The sequence below is a fragment of the Phycodurus eques genome, chromosome 1 (genome assembly GCF_024500275.1).
Source record: "Phycodurus eques isolate BA_2022a chromosome 1, UOR_Pequ_1.1, whole genome shotgun sequence".
Taxonomy (NCBI): domain Eukaryota; kingdom Metazoa; phylum Chordata; class Actinopteri; order Syngnathiformes; family Syngnathidae; genus Phycodurus; species Phycodurus eques.
The window spans coordinates 31,451,197-31,476,004 of NC_084525.1; the positions used below are offsets into that span (position 1 = coordinate 31,451,197).

A 24,808-nucleotide genomic window follows, 5' to 3' on the forward strand; every position below is an offset into this window, starting at 1 on the left:
CCTACCAAGACCGTCTAATTTTCCCAGGTCAATCCCAAGTGCAATAGGTCAACAAGGAGAGAGCAGCCTTAAAGAAATGTGGTTAGAGTTTCACCCAACATCTGCCGTGGGTACTCTGTGAAGGTGAGGCGTAACTGAAGCGGGGCCGACGCTTCACAAGCAGCTGTAGGAACCTACGCGTATCGCTCTCCACACTGGCTTAAGCAAGCTCCCGTCACCGGTTACGGTCCACTGTGTAATACACAGGGACAACGGGGAGCTTTAACCCTTTAAACGGAGAGCCGGTCAGGATTCCCTTAGTTCCAAGGAGCAGGGGAGCCTGGGGTAAGCTCGATTTGACACTGGCAGATGGGGAGACCGGGGATAACCCCGGTGGTCCAATGGGCCAGTGTGCCGGGCCTGCCACAAGAGGAAGAAGCAAATGAAACAGAAAGCGGGGGGGGAGCCCAGCACTACGGCCATCGGCCAACAGCTTTTTTTGTCCACTAGGATGAGTGGGGGTGGGTGGGGGGGGGTTAGTGACGTGACTCGTGGGCCCATTGTTGTGATAGGCTATACTGTACAGTACGTACATGTTTTCGCCCACTACTGTCTATGCTAAGCCAGTCAAATTACGGCCACGTGTTTATGTCCCACCCATTTTCCCAGGCTGTTGCGGCTGACTATCACCTGTCAATCACTCTTCAGCTAACTGTACTAGAACCAGATAGAACTAGAACTAGATGGATAGCCAGCCGGACTAGAGTTAAGATGGCCGGAAAAAAACAACCTCCAAAATGAAAAGGTGCTGCTGAGAAGTTGAGAGATAAAAAATAAATCCCTTGAGGGAGGGGCAGCCACACATAAGAAAATAACGGAGTTATTTGGCGGTCGTTCGAGTTTGGCTACCACCACACAGGAGTCCGTTGCCAGCACAAGCCGCAGTGAGCATGGCCCTCGACAGCTGGATATTGACAAACACCAAAGTTTGTTTTTGAAACTTTGTGATGCTTTCGTTGAAAATGATTATTTGGCTCACATTAGTTTGGTTCCTAATGGCGCGAAGTGCCGACTATAGCCTTGTTGTGTTAGTTACCTGGTACTACATTTCACAGAGTTAAAAAATAAAATGCGCATGAACTAGACCGGTCTGTCCATGACTCCCGAGCCACTTTTTCATCGATGAAGATTACTAAAACCTATGGCAGAAAAATCTATGCAAAGCCCAACATGACATTACCTCCACTGTGTTTCACAGATGAGCTTGTATCTTGGGGACCATGACCAGATCTTTTCGTACTCTAAAGTTCAGCCTTTCCACATATCTTTGCTAAAGGTCATCTTTGTCTCATTAGTCCATAAAACGTTATCCTGGAATAACTGAGGCATGTCTTCTGCAAACAGTAGATTGTGATGCTGTCACTCCTGCTATCTGCAGGTTGTCGCTGATGTCATTAACAGTTGTTTTAGGGTACTGTATTTCTTTACAGCTCTCTGTCATCAACAGCTGCTGTTTTCCTTGATCTACCTGTTTAACGTCGGTTACTTTGCGCACCAGGGAATTCTTTCTTCTGCAGGACATTCCAAATGGTTGTCCATTACTGGGTATGGCCCAAGGTTGTGCAATGGCTCTGATTGATCTTCTCTCAACACAACAAATGCTTGTATTTTCACCCATAGACAGCCCTCTGGTATTTACTTTGGTTAACTCTCTAAGAAGTATAAATATCGTCTTCACAGGTAAAAGCCCAAATCAGAAACTCATCGTAGCCACACCTGTCAGTCACATGTTCACATAATTTTGCCCACGTGACAAATGGTGTGTTCAAAGAAAAGGTGCTCTCTTCTAAATGATACGTCAGCTCCAGATGTAAGTACAGTACCTGTAAATAAAAACTGTAAAGTTGCTCTCCTGTCTAGTGAAATTAAATCAAAACTTAAGTATAACATTCAACCACTAAAACGATTCTTCTGTTCAGGAATACAAGTAAATTAACTATAATTTCACATCGTAATTAAACTGTAATAAAACTAATGAGTTCGTATAAATATTTTGTTTTACTACCCATCCATCCATCCATTTTCTGAGCCGCTTCTCCTCACTAGGGTCGCGGGCGTGCTGGAGCCCAACCCAGCTATCATCGGGCAGGAGGCGGGGTACACCCTGATCTGGTTGCCAGCCCATCGCAGGGCACATACAAACAATCAACTAACCATTCGCACTCACATTCACACCTATGGGCAATTTAGAGTTGTCAATTAACTTACCATGCATGTTTTTTGGGATGTGGGAGGAAACCGGAGTGCCCGGAAAAAACCCACGCAGGCACGGGGAGAACATGCAAACTCCACACAGGTGGGGCCGGGGATTGAACCCCGGTCCTCAGAACTGTGAGGCAAACGCTCTTACCAATCCCCACCGTGCTGCCTGTTTTACTTTGCTTTTTCAATTTTGTTTTGTTTATTTGTATGAATACATTTAAAAAATGAATAGATAATAATAATAATAATTATACTTGAGCATTCAAATATAATTTGGAGCTACATCGTGGTATATTATGTAAACCATTATAGAAACATAAAGGTCACTACCGATGCTGTTAAATTAGGGCAGCTGTGGCACAAAGCTTATATTTGGTGGTGATCTAATATTTTTGAAGCATTGTATATGTTAGTGTCCTGTACTGTAGACAATACTATAATGGATTATTCATTTACTTTTTTTTTAACCATATACTGAAATATTCTGGAGGTGTGCCGATACAGTACTATCTTTGTAGGCATACTACTGTATGTGTTTGTACACATTATGCATTCAGGCTACCTTATGGGTATGATGGCCAGAGTGGATATCAAGCTGGATAGTACTAGGACAAGGCCAGGAAACCAACTGAAAGTCTCTTTGTAAATCTTGGCATACAGCAGGTTAGTTCCCGCACTGGAGATTTTCAAAGACAGCTGCAGTGAGGTGAGGAGTTTACCTGGAGATGAGAGTAACCCAGATGAAAAGATTACCTTTTATAAATAAACATTACTCTATCATTTCAACCCTTCGTTTCAAATCAAATTAAGATGGACAACTTGCAGATATGCAGCATTAAACACATTTACTGCCAGCCGGGGGAACCTCAATCTGGGTGAGCGAAGTCCATTATGCCTCCAACTCCTCAAGACATAATGACTACACATCCTTACTCTGTACAAGACAATTATTCGATACAACAGTCATGTACAACTCATTTCACACTACTGTTTTAGACGGTTATTTTAGACGACTGCTCATTTGGGGCCTCATTCATGAACTACACTGACATACTCTTTAAGAAGAATCCATCCATCCATCCATTTCCCTTACCGCTTTATCCTCACGAGGGTCATGGGAGCCCATCCCAGCTATCTTCCGGCGAGAGGCGGGGTACACCCTGAACTGGTCGCCAGCCAATCGCAGGGCACATAGAAGCAAACAACCATTCAGGCACACATTCACACCGAAGGGCAATTTAGAGTCTCCCATCAACCTACTACGCATGTTTTTGGGATGTGGGAGGAAACCGGAGTGCCCGGAGAAAACCCACGCAGGCACGGGGAGAACATGCAAACTCCACACAGGCGGGGCCGGGATTTGAACCCCGGTCCTCAGAACTGTGAGGCAGATGTGCTAACCAGTCTTCACCGTGCCGCCTTAAGAAGAATCAATCTACAAAAATGTAATTGACAATTTCTGTAATTCTACAGTGGTATAGTATAGGATTTAAAATACAACTACCAAATATCTTCATCATAATGACTTTAAGATTAGGAGCTCTTTGTAAATTTGACTTTCACATACTTTTCAAAGAACAAGTTTAAGTAAATAAATGAGCCCAAGCACAAAAGAAGCACATACAGATACTTTGGCACACAATATTGATCCTACTGTTTAATCAGACATCCCTCTATCCATTTTCTATAGGGCTTTTCCTCATTAGGGTCACGGCACAGGTGAGATGGAGCCTATGTCAAGCTGACTTTGGGCGAGAGGTGGGGTACACCCTGGACGAGTGGCCAGCCAATTGCAGGGCGCATAGACAAACAACCATTCACACTCACATTCACACCTATGGAGAATTTAGAGTTTTCAATTAACCTAATATGCGTGTTTTTTTTTTTTTTAAGGTGGGAGAAAGTCGGAGAAACTGGAGAAAACCTATGCAAGCATGGGGAGAACATGCAAAGTCCAGACAATAAATAATGAACAATAACTCACTGTATGAAGAACCATGTACTTGCTGGGACAATAGAGAACAGATGAACGGAACAGGCATCAGGGAGAAGAATGTCAGGGCACGGGCTGCAGAGAAAGTCTGGCATTAACCATTGTTGGAGCACACACTTTCAAAATACACCAGGTGTCATTGCATAAGATGTAAAAATAAAGAAAGAGCCATCAAAGAGCGCAGACCTCAGATAATGTATGTTTGATAAGTTATTCTTTTGTTATTAATAAGTAAATAAAAGCTGACATTTTGCCAAAGACCTCTGTGACAAGTTTGGAGAGGACTGGCTATAATTGTAAGAAAAAAACATTTTCCTTTGTGAGTTACATGTTTGACCTTCTAGACAAACAAAGCCACATATCCTGTCATATGGCTATAGTGTTCATCTTGTCTTCTTGTTAATAACTTTCAAGTACTTGGAAGGTGAATATTGTCTGAACCAAAGAAATCTAGAAACCTATCAACATAGCCTGTGTTTTGGTAAGTTGTGGTTACATTTCGTGGTCTTAGCATGGTGGTAGATTTTTTTTAAAAATGAATCCCCAAATAACTTACCGATTACGAACATGTATGTAGTGGTGGCAAAGGCCATAGGAAGCATGCCAGCAGCATTGGAGAGCAGGCCGATGGTGATCAGAGCGCTATCACTGAGCCACCTTGATAAAATCACGGAACTCAGGAAGCTTGAGAGTGTAATCAGGAAGCCAGAGGCATTCCCATAGCCAACCTGCAGGAGCCACATGGGTCATAGTTACAACAAGTCTAAGCGGGGTACTCATACAGTACATATATTCGCGCGGAATTTCAGCATTCCCTTCTGCATCCTCTTCCGATCAAAGTCAGCAAACGCCCGATTTTCAAATGTCTCTAAAAGATTATCCTGACAGACTATCCTGTGGTGGTTTGGGGAGTCTTAAGTCTCTCCTGCACAGAAAACTGTGAGAGCAACAATCGTAAATATGAAACCTGTTTCATATTTACAATCGCAAATCCTTACGTATGGTTGTGTTGGCTTGATTCCCGAGACATTGGAAAGCTGCTCACTGCTGCGATGTGTGTGGAATGTGCTGGTGTTTAATACTAGGAATTGCTGAAAGCAGAGACAACAGATTGGAGCATATTGTTGGTTTGACAGAACCAGACTTTCTGGTTTTTCCTTTTAAAAAATTGTATGACATCATCAAAGGTATTAAGCAACACTATCTTATGTAAACGGGAGGCTGATCTTAATGCCACCATGTCCATACATTCCAATTTTTTTTTTTCCATATTCATATTCAAATTCTATATTTTATTTTATACATTTAAAAAAATTCCCAGGTGTCAAAATAAAATGTCTCTGACATTCTTCCAGTAAAAGACCCAAACGATGAATTACACCTCACTTCACATTCACTTGTCATAAAATGAAATGAAATTACTTAATTATTAAATTACTGCGTTTTGGGTTCTGTCTCGTGCAAATGTACATCTTGCGTTACCATGGTGGCAAAGCGAGGGCTACTCAGTGTTGCCAACTTAGTGACTCTTTCTATATTTGGCGACATTTTCAACCTCTCTGGTGACTATTTTTTAAAGCCACTAGCAACAAATTTAGCGACTTTTTGTGGTGTCAGTGGAGACTTTTGGAGACATTGAGACTCCCTCCAAAGCAGGAGTTGCACCTGCACAGGTTTCCCCAGGTGTCATTAAATTGCTTCAGTTTGCTTCAATTGTCTCAGTTGGGTTCAACATGGGGAAGACTGCAGACTTGACAACTGGCCAGAAAACCATCATTGATACGCTCCATAGGATGGGTAAGCCACAAATGTTCATAGCTAAAGAGGCTGGCTGTTCACAGAATCCTGTGTCCAAGCATATCAATGGAAAGTTTGGAAGGACAAAATGTGCCACGAGAAGATGCACCAGCAAAAGAGATGACCGTGTGCTGCCCATACCGCCAGAAGCACCAAAACCTGGTTTGATGCCCATGCCGTCACAATGCTTGACTGGCCAGCCAACTCACCAGCTCTAAACCCTATTGAGAATATGGGGTATTATCAAGAGGAAAATTAGGGGCACCAGACCCAAAAACAAAAAAGAACCGATAGCAAGCATCAAGGAAATCCCGATGGGTGATTGATTGCCTCAATGCCACGGTGCATTGATTAAAGCTAAGAGATTCCCAACCAAGTACTGAAGATTAACATATCGTTTTGAAAGTACCATATTTTGATTTATTTAATGTGACCCCTAAATTCTTTCTATTTTTATCTACAAAAACTGAGAAGTAAGTGGTGATTTCTTCACAGTATTAAATTTTTTTTAAGTCCTGATTTTGTGGGTTTTATGAGCTGGAAGCCCAAATAATGTAAAAATAAACAAATAAATACTTGAAATTGTTTAAATTGTGGGCTTTGGGATAGGCTCCAGCACTCCCACGACCCGCTTGAGGATAAGCGGTTCAGAAAGTGGATGAATGGAGATATATATATATATATATATATATATATATATATATATATATATATATATATATATATATATATATAAAATGGCAAAGTAAGTTTTCCATAATATGTGCCCTTTAACAAATTGGCTTCTTAAGCCAAACCTTTGTCGGTGTTACTGAAAGAATCATGATATTATGCCAGAAAGATTTTATCCAGCGATCCATTTTCTGAGCCGCTTCTCCTCACTCGGGTCGCGGGCGTGCTGGAGCCTATCCCAGCTGTCATCGGGCAGGAGGCGGGGTACACCCCGAACTGGTTGCCAGCCAATCGCAGGGCACATTTAAACAAACATACAGCTTTTCTATACAGCTTATCTTTTATCATTCGCTGCTGAGCTGGAGCCCATGGTGTACCCTGCCTATCCGCGATAGGCAGGGTACACCATGGACCGGTTGCCAGCAAATTGCAGGCCACATATAGACAAACAACTGTATACACTCACATGAGTGTTCAATTGACCTAAGAGGCATGTTTTTGGAATGTGGGAGGAAACCGGAGTACCCGCGTAAACACACATTTTCATTTTAAATGTAATGTAATGTGCTTGCTATTAGAATTTATTAATGCTTTATAATGATCTTATAACCACCAGGTATTATGAAACTGACTCACCTGAATCACATTCCAGTGGAGAGGCTCCATCAACTGAAACAAGACCAGTATGTTTCTGGTTGAAGAATCTACGGCATTGTAGAGGACAACTGACACCCACAACAGTATTATGTTCGAAACTTTGTGTGGATGGTCCCATGTGGCTTCGTCGTTGGCTTTTTTCAGGGTCTTGTTATCACACAATGCTCCTACCTGCATGGGAATATATTACTGTACATAAACTTTGCAAAAAAACAAATGAAATGATATCATCAATGTCCAATGACAACACACACAGATAGATAGATAGATAGATAGATAGATAGATATAGATAGATAGATAGATAGATAGATAGATAGATAGATAGATAGATAGATAGATAGATAGATAGATAGATAGATAGATAGATAGATAGATAGATAGATAGATAGATAGATAGATAGATAGATATAGATGGATGAATTTGACTGGCTTGCACAATCCCAACCTCAACCCTATAGAACACTTTTGGATGGATTAGAGCGGAGAGCCAGGCCTTTTTGTCCAACATCAGTGTGTAACTTCACAAATGCGCTTCTGGATAAATTGTCCTAAATTCCCATAAACACACTGCTACACTTTGTGGAAAGCCTTCCCAGAAGAGTTTAAGCTGTTATAACTGCAGAGGGTGGGGCTATGTCTTATTACTTACAAATACTTTTGGCAATATAGTGTGTGTGTGTGTGTGTCTGTGTGTGTGTGTGTGTGTGTGTGTATATATATATATATATATATATATATATATATATATATATATATATATATATATATATATATATATATATATATATATATATATATATATATATATATATATATATATATATATATATATATATATATGTGTGTGTGTGTGTGTGTGTGTGTGTGCGGCACGGTAGACGACTGGTTAGAGCATTTCCCTCACAGTTCTGAGGACCGGGGTTCAATCCCTGGCCCCACCTGTGTGGAGTTTGCATGTTCTCCCCGTGCCTGCGTGGGTTTTCTCCAGGCACTCTGGTTTCCTCCCGCATCCCAAAAACATGCATGGTAGGTTAATTGACAACTCTAAATTGACCGTAGGCGTGAATGTGAGTGCGAATGGTTGTTTGTTTGTATGCGCCCTGTGATTGGCAGGCGACCAGTTCGGGGTGTACCCCGCCTCCTGCCCGAGGATAGCTGGGATGGGTTCCAGCGCGCCCGCAACCCTAGTGAGGAGAAGCGGCTCAGAAAATGGATGGATGGATATAATAGGCCCCAGCACGCCCCCGCGACCCTCGTGAGGATAAAGCGGTACAGAAATGGATGAATATATATATATATATATTTTTTTTTTTTTTGTGGAACAAATTGTGAAGATAGACAGTCTTCATTGATTATAGCTCTTTTACCCTCACCTGTAACTGTGCTTGAAATTTTTAAATCCAGCATATACATTTTTAAATCCAGCATATTTAATAGAGACTTTTTAAGAACTTAATCAGCATGATAAAAACAATTTAAGGATGAAAAGGCCTAGTTTTAGGTACTTACACATTCATATGGTAATTTAGTCAAATAAATATAACTGTATCACTGAAAGTTCATTGTTTTACAGGTTCAGCCATCACAATGGAACATCCAAAGTTGATTCTGTGATCCTGGTCAAGTGAATTTGTTCCATCCATCCATTTTCCAAACCGCTTATCCTCACTAGGATCGCGGGCATGCCTATTCCAGCTATCTTCGGGCGAGAGATGCTGTACACCCTGAACTGGTCGTCAGCCAATCAGAGGGCACATAGAAACAAACAACCACTCACATTCATCCCTACGGGCGATTTAGAGACTTCAATTAACCTACCATGCATGTTTTTAGGATGTGGGAGGAAACCGGAGTACCCCCGAATAGATCCCACGCAGGCACAGGGAGAACATGCAAACTCCACATAGGTGAGGTCAGATTTAAACCCCGGTCCTCAGAACTGTGAGGCAGATGTGCTCACCAGTCGCCCACCGTGCCGCCTGAGAGTAATTTAATAGTAATAGAGTAATTTAGTAAGTTTTGGAATAATTTGTTCCAGATTCATAAACTTGTTAGTAGCTGGCAATGGTTTATGTAATATTTTAACATTCTTAGCGGTGTAGAACTCTGTGTCAAAAACAACCCTGTTCCAGGACTGGTTTTAGTATGCCAGTGATACATATCTTCATTTTAAATATTTACACTTTAGTTATGTACTCCGGTAACACAGACCACATTAAATTTTGTACATTCAGAATAGAATTGGCCAAAATATTTTGTCACTGATATAAAAAATGGATCTGGAAAATCTGCAGTTTTTTTTAATTTTTTTTTTGGGGGTTTACTTCAGGGGCCAGTGGGTTGGCTAGTGCTGTTTATTGTCTTTTACAGAAGTATTTCCATTGTGCACAATGGAAATAGTGATGCACTGTAATTGCTAGAACACAAATTTATATTTGTGTTACTTGTAAAAGCTGAGATTCATTTATGAAATTCTATCCTACGAAATGTGGACTAACACTTTTTTTTTCCCGTGGGGAGAGTTGCTGCTACTTAACTCGGACATTCAGTCTTACAAGCAAAGTGTGGCTACTCTTTTTATTTTATTTTTTATTTATTTTAATTTTTTTGGTAATGATGATATAGTCTTGTAATTTTTTTTAGGCCAATGAATGAAATTCAACAGCCACAGAACACTCACCTGTAGGAAGAAGATCACATAGAGGATGCAGGATGCATGAAGCAGAAAACACAGCAGCAAGGTGACAACACCTGGTCTCAGGGTTGGACTGGAGAAATCGTACAAGTGTCCAGCTGTCAAACAGCCCACAACACCAGATAGTCCACTGATAAGCTCTGCTCTCATCAATAGTTTGGATCTATCCTGCCCCGTGGAGCTAAGAGACAACAGAGTCATGATGCCACTCCAGAAAACAGTGGTGCCCCCACACAATCCAGTGATGATCACGTCCACCCACAAGACTTTGAGCGGCCAGTCCAGTATCAACATGAATAGAACCACAAGTCGGGATAGCATGAGGCCCAGCAGTGGGAGCGCAATGAGGCTTTTCCTCCAGCCCATATCCCGAGCCATGCCAGAAAAAGTCCCGGTAGGATGGGAACCAGTTGACTCAGCACTCTGTAAGTCATGAAGAAGCTGGACACAGACACCTGCCAGCTGTCATCCATCCGGGATAGGTTGGTAACCGATTGGCTAGTAGCATTAACGTATCTTTCCTTGATGACCATCGGCAGAACAGTCAGGAAGAATGCGTTCCCCAACTGAACACCCGTTGCCACCAGCTGAATGCCCCATAGTAAGTGGCCTCTGTGCATATCTGTGACTGAATGAGACATACATTGTCTGAACTGCAGATTTGTCAACGCCTGTACAAAGTAAGATCCGCCTGTCATGTTCCCACTCTGGCTCCTGAACTGGTTGTGTGGTATATCATGAATCTTCTGTCATGCTGGTTAAACAAACATTCACATATCAGTAGTTGGTAAGGTTAAAAAATAATAATAATAATTCCAGTGATGGAAAGTAACTGAGTACAAATACTTCATTACTGTACTTAAAAAGACTTTACAGGTATTTGTACTTTATTTTTCTGATTATTTTTTACTTTTACCATCAATGAGCTGTCTTGACTCAATATCATCTGACTTTTTCAAAGCTATTGCAAAGTCTATGCTAGCTGATTTGCAGCAAATAATCAATTGCTCCCTTCAGTCAGGTGAGTTTCCTAAAGCTCTTAAAGTAGCTGCCATTAAGCCTCTGCTAAAAAATAGAATGCTGGACGCTTCCATGTAAGCAGACTATAGACCCATCTCAAATCTCCCTTTCATAGCCAAGATTGTTGAGAAAGATATTTGTAATCAACTCACCAATTTCTTGAATTTAAATTGACTTTTTTTTTTAAACCACAACAAAACTGAAATAATTGTTTCTGGCAATAAAGAAAAGAGGATTGCTGTTAGTAAATACCTGGAGTCACTCTCTTGAAAAACAAAAGACCAAGTCCGAAACCTTGGTGTTCTGATAGATTCTGACCTGACTTTCAACAGTCATATCAAATCAATATCTAAAACTGCCTTCTACCATCTGAAGAACATATCCAGAGTGAAGGCTCATCCATGTTTTTATCTCAAGTAAACTTGACTATTGTAATGGTCTTCTGACTGGACTCCCTAAAAAGAGCATTAAACAGCTGCAGCTCATTCAGAATGCTGCAGCTCAGGTTCTGACCAGAACAAAGAGGTCAGAGCATATTACTCCAATTCTAAAGTCTTTACACTGGCTTCCAGTCAGCTTTAGAATAGATTTTAAAGTTCTGCTACTGGTCTATAAATTTCTAAACTGTTTAGGTCCTGAATACATGAATGAAATGCTAATGGTATATAAACCCAGTAGGGCTCTAAGATCGACAGACTCAGGTCAAATATTGGAGCACAGTCCAAAGCAAACATGGTGAAGCGGCATTTAGCTATTATGCCGCAGACAAATGGAATAAGTTGCCAACAGAAGTGACATCAGCCCCAAGTGTGCATGTTTTTAAGTCAGGTTAAAAACCCTTCTTTTTTCTCAAGCTTTTTAGAGCATTTCCACTTTTAAATTATATTTATTGCACTGTACGCTGTTTTAATTGTACTTTTATTTTATTTTTTGCCTTTGTTTTAAATGTTTAGAAGCTTTTTTTCTCTTTGTATTTAAATGATGTTAATTATGTAAAGCACATTGAGTTACGTTGTGTATGAAATGCGCTATATAAATAAATTGCAGATAATGACAATGTAAAAAAAAAAAAAGAGAGAGAGGTACTGATGACATCTACTGAAAGGTTGATTGATTGAGACCTTTGTGGTATTAAGAAGCAAAAAAAAAAAAAAAAGGCACAGCAGAGACAGAGGAACATAAATAATGGAGCATTAAGGATGACGGTAACAGATCCGGAGACGAAAGATCTTCCCCATCCATGGCCTTACAATATTTAAGAGAATTGTTTGATGTTGTTTGACATATCCCCCCCACACTTACTTCCCCAAAAACCTTTATATTCCTTTTTAACGTTCTATTGCATTTTTCCGAGCTTCGCTCGATCGCATCATGAACAGTGCTGAAGATCAATCGCACAGACAGCAAATGAGGCAGACAGACCTATGCTGCTAAACATGTTGCGCAAGAGGAAAAGACCTTCCACTCATTTTTCCAAACAAGCAGTTCAAGTTGAGTAAAACTGTTTCACGGTTGAAAATGTAGCCAATTTATCTCAAATTAAGATGGAACGTAAACAATTAAGGGATAATGTGGAGTGAGTCGGTCACAGTCATTATTGTCAAAAAAGCGTTTCAAGGCCAGCGAGAAGATATTACTGGACTCCGATGCCCAGCATACAAATAATTATCGTCATTATTATTTTATTATAATAATTATCACCCATGGCCCTCTCACATAAAAGTTATGAGCATTTCAATAAATGATGTGTATGTGTCAGGAGGTAAAAACTGCATGGGAATATGTGATCCATAGAAGATGTCTACCTTCAGCTAATTTGTAGTCTTAGTCCCTGTTCAGGCTTAGAATCAAATGAAGGAATGTACCGAATACAGTTAGAAAATACAAATACCATGAATAAATCAATTTAGACAGTGTGTTTGTGTGTTTAAAACTGTGCTCCTCTGACAAAACCCCTGGTCCCAGACCGGCACCCACAAGAAAACTGGTCTTGAACCGCCACTGGTTTCCTGCTTTCCTCTAATCGGTTGTGATTGAACTTGTGTTTGTGCCAACTATTCATTATGTGTTCAAGGGGACCTCAGAAAAATGTGCTACATGGTTAAAAACTAGTGTTGTGTTAATGGCTGGAAAAGTGTGACCAGACAGAGAATATATTCGGGAAGTTGATCACTGATTTATCATTTCACTCTGTCACATCTCCTTGCATGGCCGCATAGATGTAATTTGGCTCCTTGTGGTGTGCAACACACATACATGACATATATACAGCATATGAAACAGATAAATAGAGCTGTGTGAGTAAAATCCTGAGGAGTCTCCCTCAAGTGCCCCCACTGTCATTTTTCAAATCAGAGGGCCTCGTGTGTGGGACCCGACACGCTGCTACGTCTTTCTCACATAAAAACAAAAGACACATCCTTGCATTTAATGAGGTAATATATAAAATATTTACCATAAAAAAAAATTCAAAACGTACAAATTAAACTTGTCACCTTGGTAGAAACGTGTGAAACTTGGATTTGGAAAACGCAACGTGAAACTCACTTTCTGTACTGAACAAGTGGTCCAAACTTGAACCCAAACAGAGCTACACAGCACTTTTGAGTTGACTTTTTTGCCTTGAGAGACACTTTTGAAATGACAGACTCAAAACGATCTAACTACACCAAAAATACAATGTTTATGTATGTATATATATATATATATATATATATATACTGTGTGCCCTGCGATTGGCTGGCGACCAGTTCAGGGTGTACCCCGCCTCTCGCCCAGAGTCAGCTGGGATAGGCTCCAGCATGCACACGACCCCAGTGAGGATAAGCAGTACGGAAAATGAATGCTGCCGTGATAAAGTATTGGCCCTCTTATCAACTTCTTTAAGATTGTCAAACGAGGGTAAATTCTGTATCAGACAAATATAACCCAAGTGAACTTAAAATGCTGTTTTTAAATGGTGATTTCATTTATTAAGGGGGGAAAAAACTATTCATAGCTACCTGGCCCTGTGTGAAAAAGTAATTACCCCCTTGTTAAATCACGTATTAATTGTGGCTAATCACAATTTTGGGTTAATTTTCACTGATCACACCAAACCGCGATTACCTCCAGACCTGTTCAATCAAGAAATCACTGAAACAGAATCTGTCCTGACAAAACCAAGTCAGACAAAAGATCTAAAAAAGCTGAACGGCCAGCCTACAAAGGTGACCCTAAGAGAACAGTAATGACTCATCCAGGAGGCCACAAAGGAACTTAGGACAACTTCTAAGGAACTGCAGGTCTCCCTTGCTTCAGTTAAGGTTAGTGTTAATGACACAAGAAGGAAGAGACTAGGCAAAAATGGCATCCATCCAACTTGCTGTGATTGATGGAACCATGAATTCTGCTCTTGAACATAAAATCCAGATGGAGAATGTTCAGCCATCAGTTTGTGTCCTCAAGCTGAACCGCTCTTGGGTTCTGCAGCAGGATAACGATCCCAAACACACCAGCAAGTCAACTTCTGAATGGCTTTAAAAAACAAAATGTTTCGGAGTGGCCTAGTCAAAGTCCAAACTTGAATCCGATTGAAATGCATGACCTTAAAAAGGCAGTTCATGCTCAGAGACCCTCCATTTTTGCTGAATTAAAAAAAATTCTGCAAGGAAGAATGAGCCAAAATATCTCCACAGAGATGTGCAGGACTCATTGCCAGTTATAGAAAATGCTTGATTTCAGTTATTGCTGCTGAGGATGGCCAAACCAGTTATTAGGTGTAGGGGGCCATTACTTTTTCCACACACGGGGAACTTTTCAATTAACGTACCATGCATGTTTCTGGGATCTGGGAGACAACCGGATTACCTGGGGTAACCCACGTTTGTGTGTGTATATAATACATATATGTGTGTAAAATGTGCACACACTCGTGAATTTATCTCATGCATCTAACTGGAGGCTGTTTTTCAACTATTTCCTGTAATTTTTTAGTGAAACAACGCACAGATATTTTCGTATAGTAGTCACATCTGACGTGTGTAACATAACAAACCCATGAAAATCTCTTAAAATTCAGAGTTACGATTTTTTTGTGCGCGCGCTCATGCCCTAAAGTCTCAATAGAAATTTAATAGTGGACAGGCAGGACCATCGCATAACTCCCGGTTCAAGATAGCGGGCACTCTACTCTTGTGGAATCTATTTGTCGCAAATTTGCAAACACACGACAAATTCCTTGCAGACACGCTTTGGCTCACTTATTCAGTCGCTGTTGCTACACTTGTACCAGAACAGAACACACACGCACCTCGTGTGACATCTTACTCAGCAGCGCACCTCCACCCCACGCATGTGGAGTTGTGCATGCACGCACGCACGCACGCACGCACGCACACACACACACACAGAGATCCCTGTTACTTTGTCAGACAACACCCGTAACAAAGGTGTGCCACGTCTCCTGCTCGGCCCCCCAAAAAATACCAGCCTGCGATCTACCAAGGCTACCTACCGGTTGATTGCAATTGATGTATTTGGCACTCTTGTTTTAGATTGTCAAGACTTGTCCCAGAGAAATCGGCCACTTAATTTGACACACTGGTCCAACATGACAGTACATAACCTGCATTTGTGAGCCAGTAAGTTAATGAAGCAGACACTTCAGTAATGAAAGCCACTTTTATTGGTTGTAGTCATATGAGAGGCTACAGACGCTCTATACGGCATGGAGGGCCTTCCAGCGGGACAGAGGTCCTTTACTGGGGATGTACTTCACCCCACAGCCATCGGGAATGACACGCTTCTCAGCCATCATCTCATCAAAGTCGCTGGCATTGAACTTGGTGAAGCCATACTTCTTGGAGATATGGATCTGATGAGGACAGAAAAACATGGCAATGACCCAAAAATCTGAATAGCAGCAACTAAAGCTTGTTAGGATTTGTCTCAGTGGTCCCTTAAAGAACTCAGCACCTCACAGCTGAGGACATACACAACCAAAGAGTTGCTGTCTGCAGCTTTTGCACACCAGAAATGCACAGCAGCATGACCAGTCGGCTTAATAAGCTGCAATGGTTTATGATGAATTTATGGTACACGAGACAAGTTGAACATCTACAATTTTGTATTTATTTTTTTAAATTACACTTTTATACCTTCTGGCGGCCAGGGAACTTGAACTTGGCTCTGCGCAGGGCTTCAACCACGTGCTCCTTGTTCTGGGCCTTGGTACGCACAGACATGATCACCTGACCAATGTGCACACGGGCCACAGTGCCCTGTGGCTTACCAAAAGCACCACGCATTCCTGTCTGGAGCCTATGAACAGAAAAAGGACATTTGTTTTGGGGCATTTAAACGCAAGATTAGAATACATCTGAATAGAATAACCACACTCACCTGTCAGCTCCGGCACAGGACAACATTTTGTTAATGCGGATGACGTGGAAAGGATGCAGACGCATGCGGATGTGGAAACCATCTTTACCGCAGGTCTTTACCATGTACTTGTTAGCACAGATACGGGCTGCCTCCAAAGCTGCACAAATAGTGATAAAAGGTATCATTGCCTCAACTTAAATCGCAAGCATTGACTGAGAATCACTGAAAATTCCCAATAGCCACAAACCGCAGCGATGTCTGTTTCTTGATATATACGGTATTCAAAGTGGTGCCGCTCACTTTTGGGCCAGCTCCTGCTCATTTATTTATAAAAGACTTGATGTTAGTACACCAGGGAAAAGTCCCCATTTGGAGGTTAGTTCAGGTGGTTTCACATTTTGGGGCAGTCGGCTGGTGCTGAACGTTTACACATTACCCAAAGATTATATATGGCGCCTTAACATTGGACAATCAGTGCACTGCATACCGATATTCTAACCCTCTTAAAGTTACCTGAGCCCAATTACGAGTTACTACCAAACAATACTATTGTCAACATTACCAGTAGCAGAGCTGCCAACCTATGAAAATGTACCGTATTTTCACGACCATAAGGTGCACTCAAAAGTCGTAAATTTTATCCAGGTGCCTTATCATGCGGCGCGCCTTATTTGAGTTCCAAAATCTATACATATGTGATGAGCGCTCCGCTTGACTGACTGGGAGCATTTCTTGCCGACGCTGCTTATACAGAGGAAAAGCGGACATGGCTGAGGACAGCATGCGGCCGTAAAGGGGGAAGGGTGCACGTGAAGGAGGATGCTAAAGGCACACCCACAGTAGTTATATAGCTCCGGTCAAGCCAGCCTCCACTCGTAAAGTAGCAATCAAGCCAGCCGCCGCCAATTTTGTTCATACTAGGCATTACGGTAATACGTCTGTTAAGGAATGCAACCAGCAAGGTTAATTTGAATCTTGTGATGCATTAAAAAAAATTTAGTTTTAGTTTTTGCAGGCTTTTATTTTGAAATACAATATCAGATCATCAAACCTCTTTTAGTGGAGTCCTTGGTGGTCTGTCACACAGATCTGGACTTGTCTTGCGATACCAATGGGATTATGTTGGGGTGGCTTTGGCTTAGTAGGTAGAACAGGTTCGAATCCCTGCTACGACTGTCCGCATGTCGAAGTGTCCTTGGGCAAGACACTGAACCCTAATTTGCTCCCAGTGGGCCTGGCAGCACCTCGCACGGCAGGAGCCATCCATTGGTTTATGAATGTGTGTGTGTGAATGTGAGGCTTTGTAAAGCACTTTGATGATGTAGATAAAGTGCTATATAAGTGCAGTCCATTGACCATTTATTTTTCCTAAGATATCAAATAAACTAAATTTTTTAATGTGTGTCAAGATTCAAATTAACTTTGCTGGTTGCATTCCTTAACCGAAGCGCACTGACATCCGTATTATTGGGAAGCTTTTATTTTGAAGGTGGATTTCGCCACGAGTTGGCGCCCTATTACCGTAATGCCTAGTATGAACAAAATTAGGTGCGGCTGGCTTGACTGCTACTTTACGAGTGGAGGCTGGCTTGACCGCAGTCGAAAGCTCCACCTACGAAGAGACACACTTATGAAGCACAGTTTAAACTGCAAGCTATCAGTTACGCGGAGGAACATGCGAATCGAGCAGCCGCGAGAGAATTCAAGATCAACGAATCCAAGGTTCCCAAGTGGAGGAAGCAGGAAAACGAGCTTCGCCAAGTCAAGAAGACGAAGCTGAGTTTCCGCGGAAAAAAAGAAAAAGAAAACGCGGAAACAAGGCGAGGTGGCCCGAGTTTGATTACTGAGCAAAGAACAGCCAGGAGAAGCGTTTCTACAGTCACCATTCGACTGAGTGCAATAACATGGAGCTTGCCATCATTCCGGGAGGCTTGACAAAACGCTGGGCGTTCAAAGTGAAGTGAGCAGCGTGGGAGCCATGGATGACAGATAGCAAACACAGCTTTACTAAGACTAGGAGGCAGCGCCGGGCGAGTTACGCCACAATTTGTGAATGGATTGTGGATGCTTGGGCTAACATGTCTACTTGCACTGTTTCGTAAAAGCCGGCATCATTTCTGAGGAGCCGCACGGCAACGAGTGACTCAAACCTGCCGTGTTTGACTGAGAACTTGCACAGCTGTTCATTTGGGATACAGAAGATGAGGACTTTGATGGATTTGTGGATGAGGATTGATCAAAAAACAATGAGAGTACATTGTTAAATACTTCAATAAAGTACAACTGAACTCAGTTTTTAAAAACATTGTTTTAGCGTGCATGTGTGCTACCATGTTTTAAGATAGCTTATGTTTTACCATGCCTGCGCCCAATAATACAGTCGGCTTTATGTATGTGTTAAATACAGAAAAAGAACCCGTAACTGAGACTGCGCCGTTTGATACGGTGCGCCTTATGGTCGTGAAAATACGGTACTTCCATAATTTGTACAGCTTTGTCTGAATTTCCATATTTTCAAAATTTTGTCAAGAACATTTCTGTGCGACAGTCATAATGCTTAATTATGGCTTCAATATTTGTCATTTCAATTTTATCACATCAGCCTTGTAATGGTGGATGCAGTTGCAGCCTGAATCAAAGTACCAGTATATGCGATTTCGACGTTCCATCATCAAAAATATCTGTCTATAAGATGAATTTACCTTTGCTACTACTGTTGTCAACCCTGGTCACAAAATAATGTCTATTAAAGCAGATTAATAAGATCTCAAATGTCAAACTTAACTCAGCACTCTTATTTTGCAATCAAAATAACATTGCTGATAGATTTGAGTTGGACAGTTTATGTATCGACAATAGTTTTGGTTTCTGTTGCACTTGTTGGCGTACAAGAAGTACATGTAAGAAGAAATGTAATTACATCTCTTGCATGTTATTTATATTACATATTTATAATTCTTATATCCACAACTGCTCCTGAAACGATGCAAATTTCCCCATTGTTGAACTAATAAAGGTTATGTTATTTTAGAAATATTTATAAATAATATACTTTCAATCTGCCCACGTTCTGAAGTGACGTCTGCAGTGACATTAATTTCTGGTTCAGACGTGGCGTCCTGTATGGACGTGTATTTAATATCTCTAAACAAATATTAATTGGTCTGTTATTTTGTTGTCCAAAGTTAGTTACTCTCTGCGAAAAAGGGGTTCCAGCCAGACATATGTGACAAGTGTACTGAATCACCAAATCACTTATTTTTTGAGACTGCTTGTAACAATAGCTTAGCAATTAGCATGGCTTTGACATCGTCGTCGTCCATCCATCCATCCATTTTCTGAGCCGCTTCTACTCACTAGGGTCGTGGGCGTGCTGGAGCCTATCCCAGCTGCCATCGGGCAGGAGGCGGGGTACACCCCTGAACTGGTTGCCAGCCAACCGCAGGGCACATAGAAACAAACAACCATTCGCACTCACAGTCATGCCTACGGGCAATTTAGTCTCCAATTAATGCATATTTTTGGGATGTGGGAGGAAACCGGAGTGCCCGGAGAAAACCCACGCAGGCATGGGGAGAACATGCAAACTCCACATAGGCGGGGCCGGGGATTGAACCCGGGTCCTCAGAACTGTGTCTATACACTGCCCGCTAATCCTTCGTGACACTTGTAAGAAGCATGGTAAGAAGTAACTTATTCACTACCATGAAGGCGGTGATCAGTGACTTACAATATGTTGACACTGGATGCGAAGAGAAATTTCGTCCCCCGGCGTAATAAAGTAGCACCAAGCAGCTGTTCAATGTGGATGTGCCAGTATTGTCAAATGCTGTATTTTTCCCCAGAACAATCTGTTACGGACGCAACGAGTCAACGTTCAGCAATTCCCGTAACACAACGTTCCGTAACGTTTGGCATCTCTGCAGTCGTGAATCTTCTGAGCCCAGACATAAGAAACAAGAGAACGATGCAAATATAAAGGCTTGACCATTTCTCACCTTCTGAGGACAGCTGCTCGTATTCATCGGAGACCATGTGACCGCACAGGGGGAACTCATCTACCTTGGCCTTCTTTCTGCCCAAGTCAAAGATTCTGATCTTGGGATCTACCAAAAAAAAAAAAAAAAAAGAAAACGTGTTAAGCATTTGGTTTTACAAGACTATCTCCAACGGTGGCAATCTCAACTGTGATATAATCGATTTTCTATTAGGAATGGAAAGTTTTTTCAAACAGTTGAGTCCGCGCGTGTCCCACTCGGTTTGTAGGAAAGCGCACATACCCCTTCATCGGCACTTTAAACCGCATACACTCATTGAAGTCTCACCGCCCTTTGCACAATGGTCATTGCACCGGACTATTGCAATATTAGTCGTTCGAACTGCTCTAAGTGCTAGAGGACTCTGCATCTTTTTGCACAATTGTTTTTTTGTCAATGTCTTGATGTCCCCAAAGTGTTCTGTAAATTGACTGTCTGTTGTACTAGAGCGGCTCCAACTACCGGAGACAAATTCCTTGTGTGTTTTGGACATACTTGGCAAATAAAGATGATTCTGATTCATTTTACTAAAGTGGCGAAGCAGTAGGGGAAAAAAAAAAAAAATATATGAACATGAGAAAAGTTCAAACTTTCAGCTTTTATTTCATGGTATTTACATCTAGATCTGTTAAACAACTCAGGACAGAGGACCTTTTGTTTGAAGCCACCCACTTTTCAAGTGAGCAAAAGCATTGGAACAATAAACTTAAGATTTAATATTTTATAACCTTTGCAATAACTGCATCAAGCCTGGGACCCATTGACTTCACCAGACTGGAGCATTCTTCATTTGAAACACTTCTGCAGGCCTTTACTGCAGCCTCTTTCAGTTCTTGTTTTTCTCTCCCTTCAGTCTCCTCTTCAGGAGGTAAAATGCTTGCTCTGTGCGGTTAAAGTCTGGTGACTGACTTGGCCAGTCTAAGACCTTCCACTTTTTCTCCCTGAAGTCCTTTGTTGCGTTGGCAGTGTGTTTTGGGTCATTGTCTTGTTGCATGATGAAGATTCTCCAGATTAGTTTGATGCATTTTTCTGTAAATTGCCAGACAAAATGGTTTGTCAAAGTCCCCAGGGCAGGGGTGAAGGTATCAATCCACTGTTCAAAGAAGACTCTGAGAGAAGAAATATAGAGGACATACCACAAGATGGAAACCACATATCAGGAAAAAGAATCGGAAGGCCAGATTGGATTTTGTAAAGTTGTACAGAGATGGGGCACAAACGTTTTGGAACAAAGTTTTATGGACTGAGACAAAGATTAACCTCTACCAAAATGATGGAAAGGCCAAAGTATGGAGAAAGAAAGGCTCTGCTTATGATCAAAACACACAAGCTCATCTGTGAAGCATGGTGGAGGTAATGTCATGGCTGCTTCTGGAACGGGCTCACTAGTCTTTGATTATGTAACTCATGATGGTACCAGCAAAATGAATTCTGAAGTCTACAAAACCATTTTGTCTGGCAGTTTACAGAAAAATGCATCCAAACTAATCGGGAGAAGCCTCATCATGTAACAAGACAATGCCAACACAACAAAGGACTCCATCATTGAAGAAAAAGTGGAAGAGCTTCGACTGGCTAAGTCAATCACCGGATCTTAGCAAAATAGAGCATGCATTTTACCTCCTAAAGAGGAGAAACCCCCAGAAACAAACGAGAACTTAAGGAGGCTGCAGTAAAAGCATATCAAATGAAGAATCCAACAGTCTGGTAAAGTCAATGGGTTACAGGCTTGATACAGTTATTGCAAGTAAGGGTTATGCCACCAAATAAACCTTATTCACTTAAGTTCATGTCTGTTCCAATACTTTTGCTCACTTGAAAAGTGAGTGGCCTTAAACAAAAGGTGCTCTGTCCCGAGTTGTTAACACATATAGATGTAAATAACATGAAATCAAAGCTGGAACTCTGAAATTTTGTCTCATTCATCTTTTGATCTGAAACCCAAATGTCTTCAGTATACAAAAAATAAAAATATAAAAAAAAAAAAAAAAAAAAAAAAAAAGGAATTGACGTCTCTGTTCCAATACTTTTGGAGAGGACTGCATACATTTGAGTCCTAATTTGGTTTTGTGAGACATGAGTCAGTCAGACGGATACCCAATGCTAAAATGCAGCTAAACTAGCCCCCATAAAAAGTCATAGGCATAAAAGTTGAAGATGCACACAGACTGTTATAATTCTTACACGGTTTACCCAATATGGCTATAAATAGCCTCAAATTAAAAGTTGAAAGTCTGCAGTTAAAGAAGATTAGTTCTAACTTAAATCCGATTGTGGTGGTATTCCTAGTCAAAAAGATGAGACGAAGGTTTATGGAATGAACTTATGTATGATCTGAGTTCATTCATGAATAATTTTCATGAGATAGATAATATAACCACTCCTATTACGACACTACTGGACATGAAACATGCCAGTTTTCTGACCTTTGTTGAGCCAAGGTACCTATTTTTCATTTGAGAAACCTCACAGTAAACAACCAAAGAAAAATATCAAAACATATCAGTTGTTTAATTGAACTCAAAGACTACTTTTAGAATAACATGAAAAAAAATGTATACAAGAATAATTAATTTTTCTAAGTGTCAACTTGTGCCGGACCAAAAACTGTTACCACAAAACCGAGCTACAAACCAAACCATGGATTTTGTGAACCGTTCCACGCCTATATTCTATACATTAAAATGTCTCAGTGGTCCCTTAAAGAACTCAGCACCTCACAGCTGAGGACATACACAACCAAAGAGTTGCTGTCTGCAGCCTTTGCACACCAGAAATGCACTGCAGCAAGACCAGTCGGCTTAATAAACTGCAGGGTGCTCTGTCAGACCACTCTGTAAAAGACCAACACCAACAATGGATGATATTCATTTTATAATAAGGAGAAAGTGACCCACTCACCAGGCACACCCCGACAGAAGCGGGACTTGGGGTAGGGTTTGTTCTTGCAGTACCTGTAGCTGTGGAGAAGGCATTGAATATATGGGATTGCAGTTGATTTATATTTAACAAAAAGACACTCAACAGGCAGATGAGGCTAAAATAAATCACAGAAGAATACTTTCCAGTTCACCCAAAAAACACGTGCATCTCTACATACGTCATTTGAGCCCATGTCTGTATCAACATAGCATGTATATACAGAGAGTAAAAACGTTGGGGGGGGGGGGGTTCTACACCGTTCTACACTCAGGCTTCTCAGCTCATTTTATCAGCATGAATTAGAGCATTGTCAGAATTAAGGCTGAAAGTATCAAATAAACCTGAGACATAACTATACATTACGAAACAACGCTATGATACTGAATGCTTAATACTAAAACACAAACTGTGACCCCTGGATGCTAATGTAGCGCTAGTTTTGCACGAAACAGTTTTCTCTATAGTTAGCGCCACGAAATGATAACATAAACCAAAAGACAACAACGGCTACAATGTAACAGTGTAACATCAAGTGAGGACTTTTAGTAAGACAAGGGAGCAGCCATCTTTCAGAAGGCCTGTGAGCTAGCTAGCAGTCCACATGTCGCGGGGTGGAAACCGCTGCCATTTTACGCTCTGCCTGCCGGCCAGGCCGGGTCCCTGACACGTCAAAAGAGTCAACTTACCAGCGGGCTGGTCGGCGGCCCATGGTTGCAATCTGAAAAGCAACAAACAAAAAAGCGTTATATAGACAAGGTTCGTTTCTCTGCTTTGAAAAGTACCACCTGTTATCTACTTTTCTCTAGAGTCAAAGAAAATGCATCGCCACCACGTACTCACCGAATGGAGGAAAGGAAGTTGAACCCACTTCCGCCTCGTCATATGCCTACGACACTGGCGGATATTTTTCTTTATTGCATATACTTTGTTTCTGATACACAAACGTTATTTCAAATTGTGATTTTATTGAAACATGTTGATTAAAACATGTTTGAAAAAAATTCCATTGCAGTAAAAGTGATTCACGGTCGTCTCCTTTCTGACAAAATGTCATCGGCCGCAGTCGATTTACTTAATAAATGCGAATGCTCGTGGTGATTGATAATAGCTCGGGTGCATGTCATTTCTGATTTAATTTAATTTACAATACTGGGAAATTATATATATATATATATATATAATTTATACATTTTATTTTTGAGAAAAACGAAAATCAAGTGTCCGAAATCAAATAAACACCCATATATATATTATGGACCTTGAGTTTTCAGTTCTTTCCATATATATACAGCGGCTGAAACAAGTATTTAACACGTCACTTTTTTCTCATTAAATATATTTCCAAAGGTGCTATTGACATGAAAATTTCACCAGCTGTTGGGAACAACCCTAATAATTCATACATAGAA

At 41.1% G+C, this 24,808-nt stretch overlaps 2 protein-coding genes and 2 non-coding genes across 4 annotated transcripts; all 4 read right to left on the reverse strand.

Moving 5' to 3' along the window:
* Nucleotides 1-296: 296 nt before the first annotated feature.
* Nucleotides 297-10,676, reverse strand: LOC133414071 (solute carrier family 46 member 2-like). The gene is given in 7 exon segments (XM_061699197.1): nucleotides 297-399; nucleotides 2,804-2,960; nucleotides 4,226-4,309; nucleotides 4,791-4,962; nucleotides 7,340-7,531; nucleotides 10,042-10,427; nucleotides 10,430-10,676. Coding segments are annotated over 7 exon segments (1,341 nt in total).
* A 5,048-nt stretch (nucleotides 10,677-15,724) lies between these two features.
* On the reverse strand, nucleotides 15,725-24,222 carry rpl10 (ribosomal protein L10). The gene is made up of 6 exons (XM_061687623.1): nucleotides 24,086-24,222; nucleotides 23,379-23,437; nucleotides 20,439-20,546; nucleotides 16,459-16,597; nucleotides 16,215-16,377; nucleotides 15,725-15,931 (listed from the first exon to the last, which is right to left on the reverse strand). The coding sequence occupies exons 1-6, from the start codon at nucleotides 24,106-24,108 to the stop codon at nucleotides 15,776-15,778; spliced, it is 648 nt and encodes a 215-aa protein (XP_061543607.1). The 5' UTR covers nucleotides 24,109-24,222; the 3' UTR covers nucleotides 15,725-15,775.
* LOC133414273 (small nucleolar RNA SNORA70) lies at nucleotides 15,999-16,131 on the reverse strand. Its single transcript, XR_009769984.1, has one exon. It is a non-coding gene; the product is annotated as a small nucleolar RNA SNORA70 (small nucleolar RNA).
* LOC133414270 (small nucleolar RNA SNORA70) lies at nucleotides 23,160-23,292 on the reverse strand. The gene has a single exon (XR_009769977.1). It is a non-coding gene; the product is annotated as a small nucleolar RNA SNORA70 (small nucleolar RNA).
* Nucleotides 24,223-24,808: the final 586 nt, after the last annotated feature.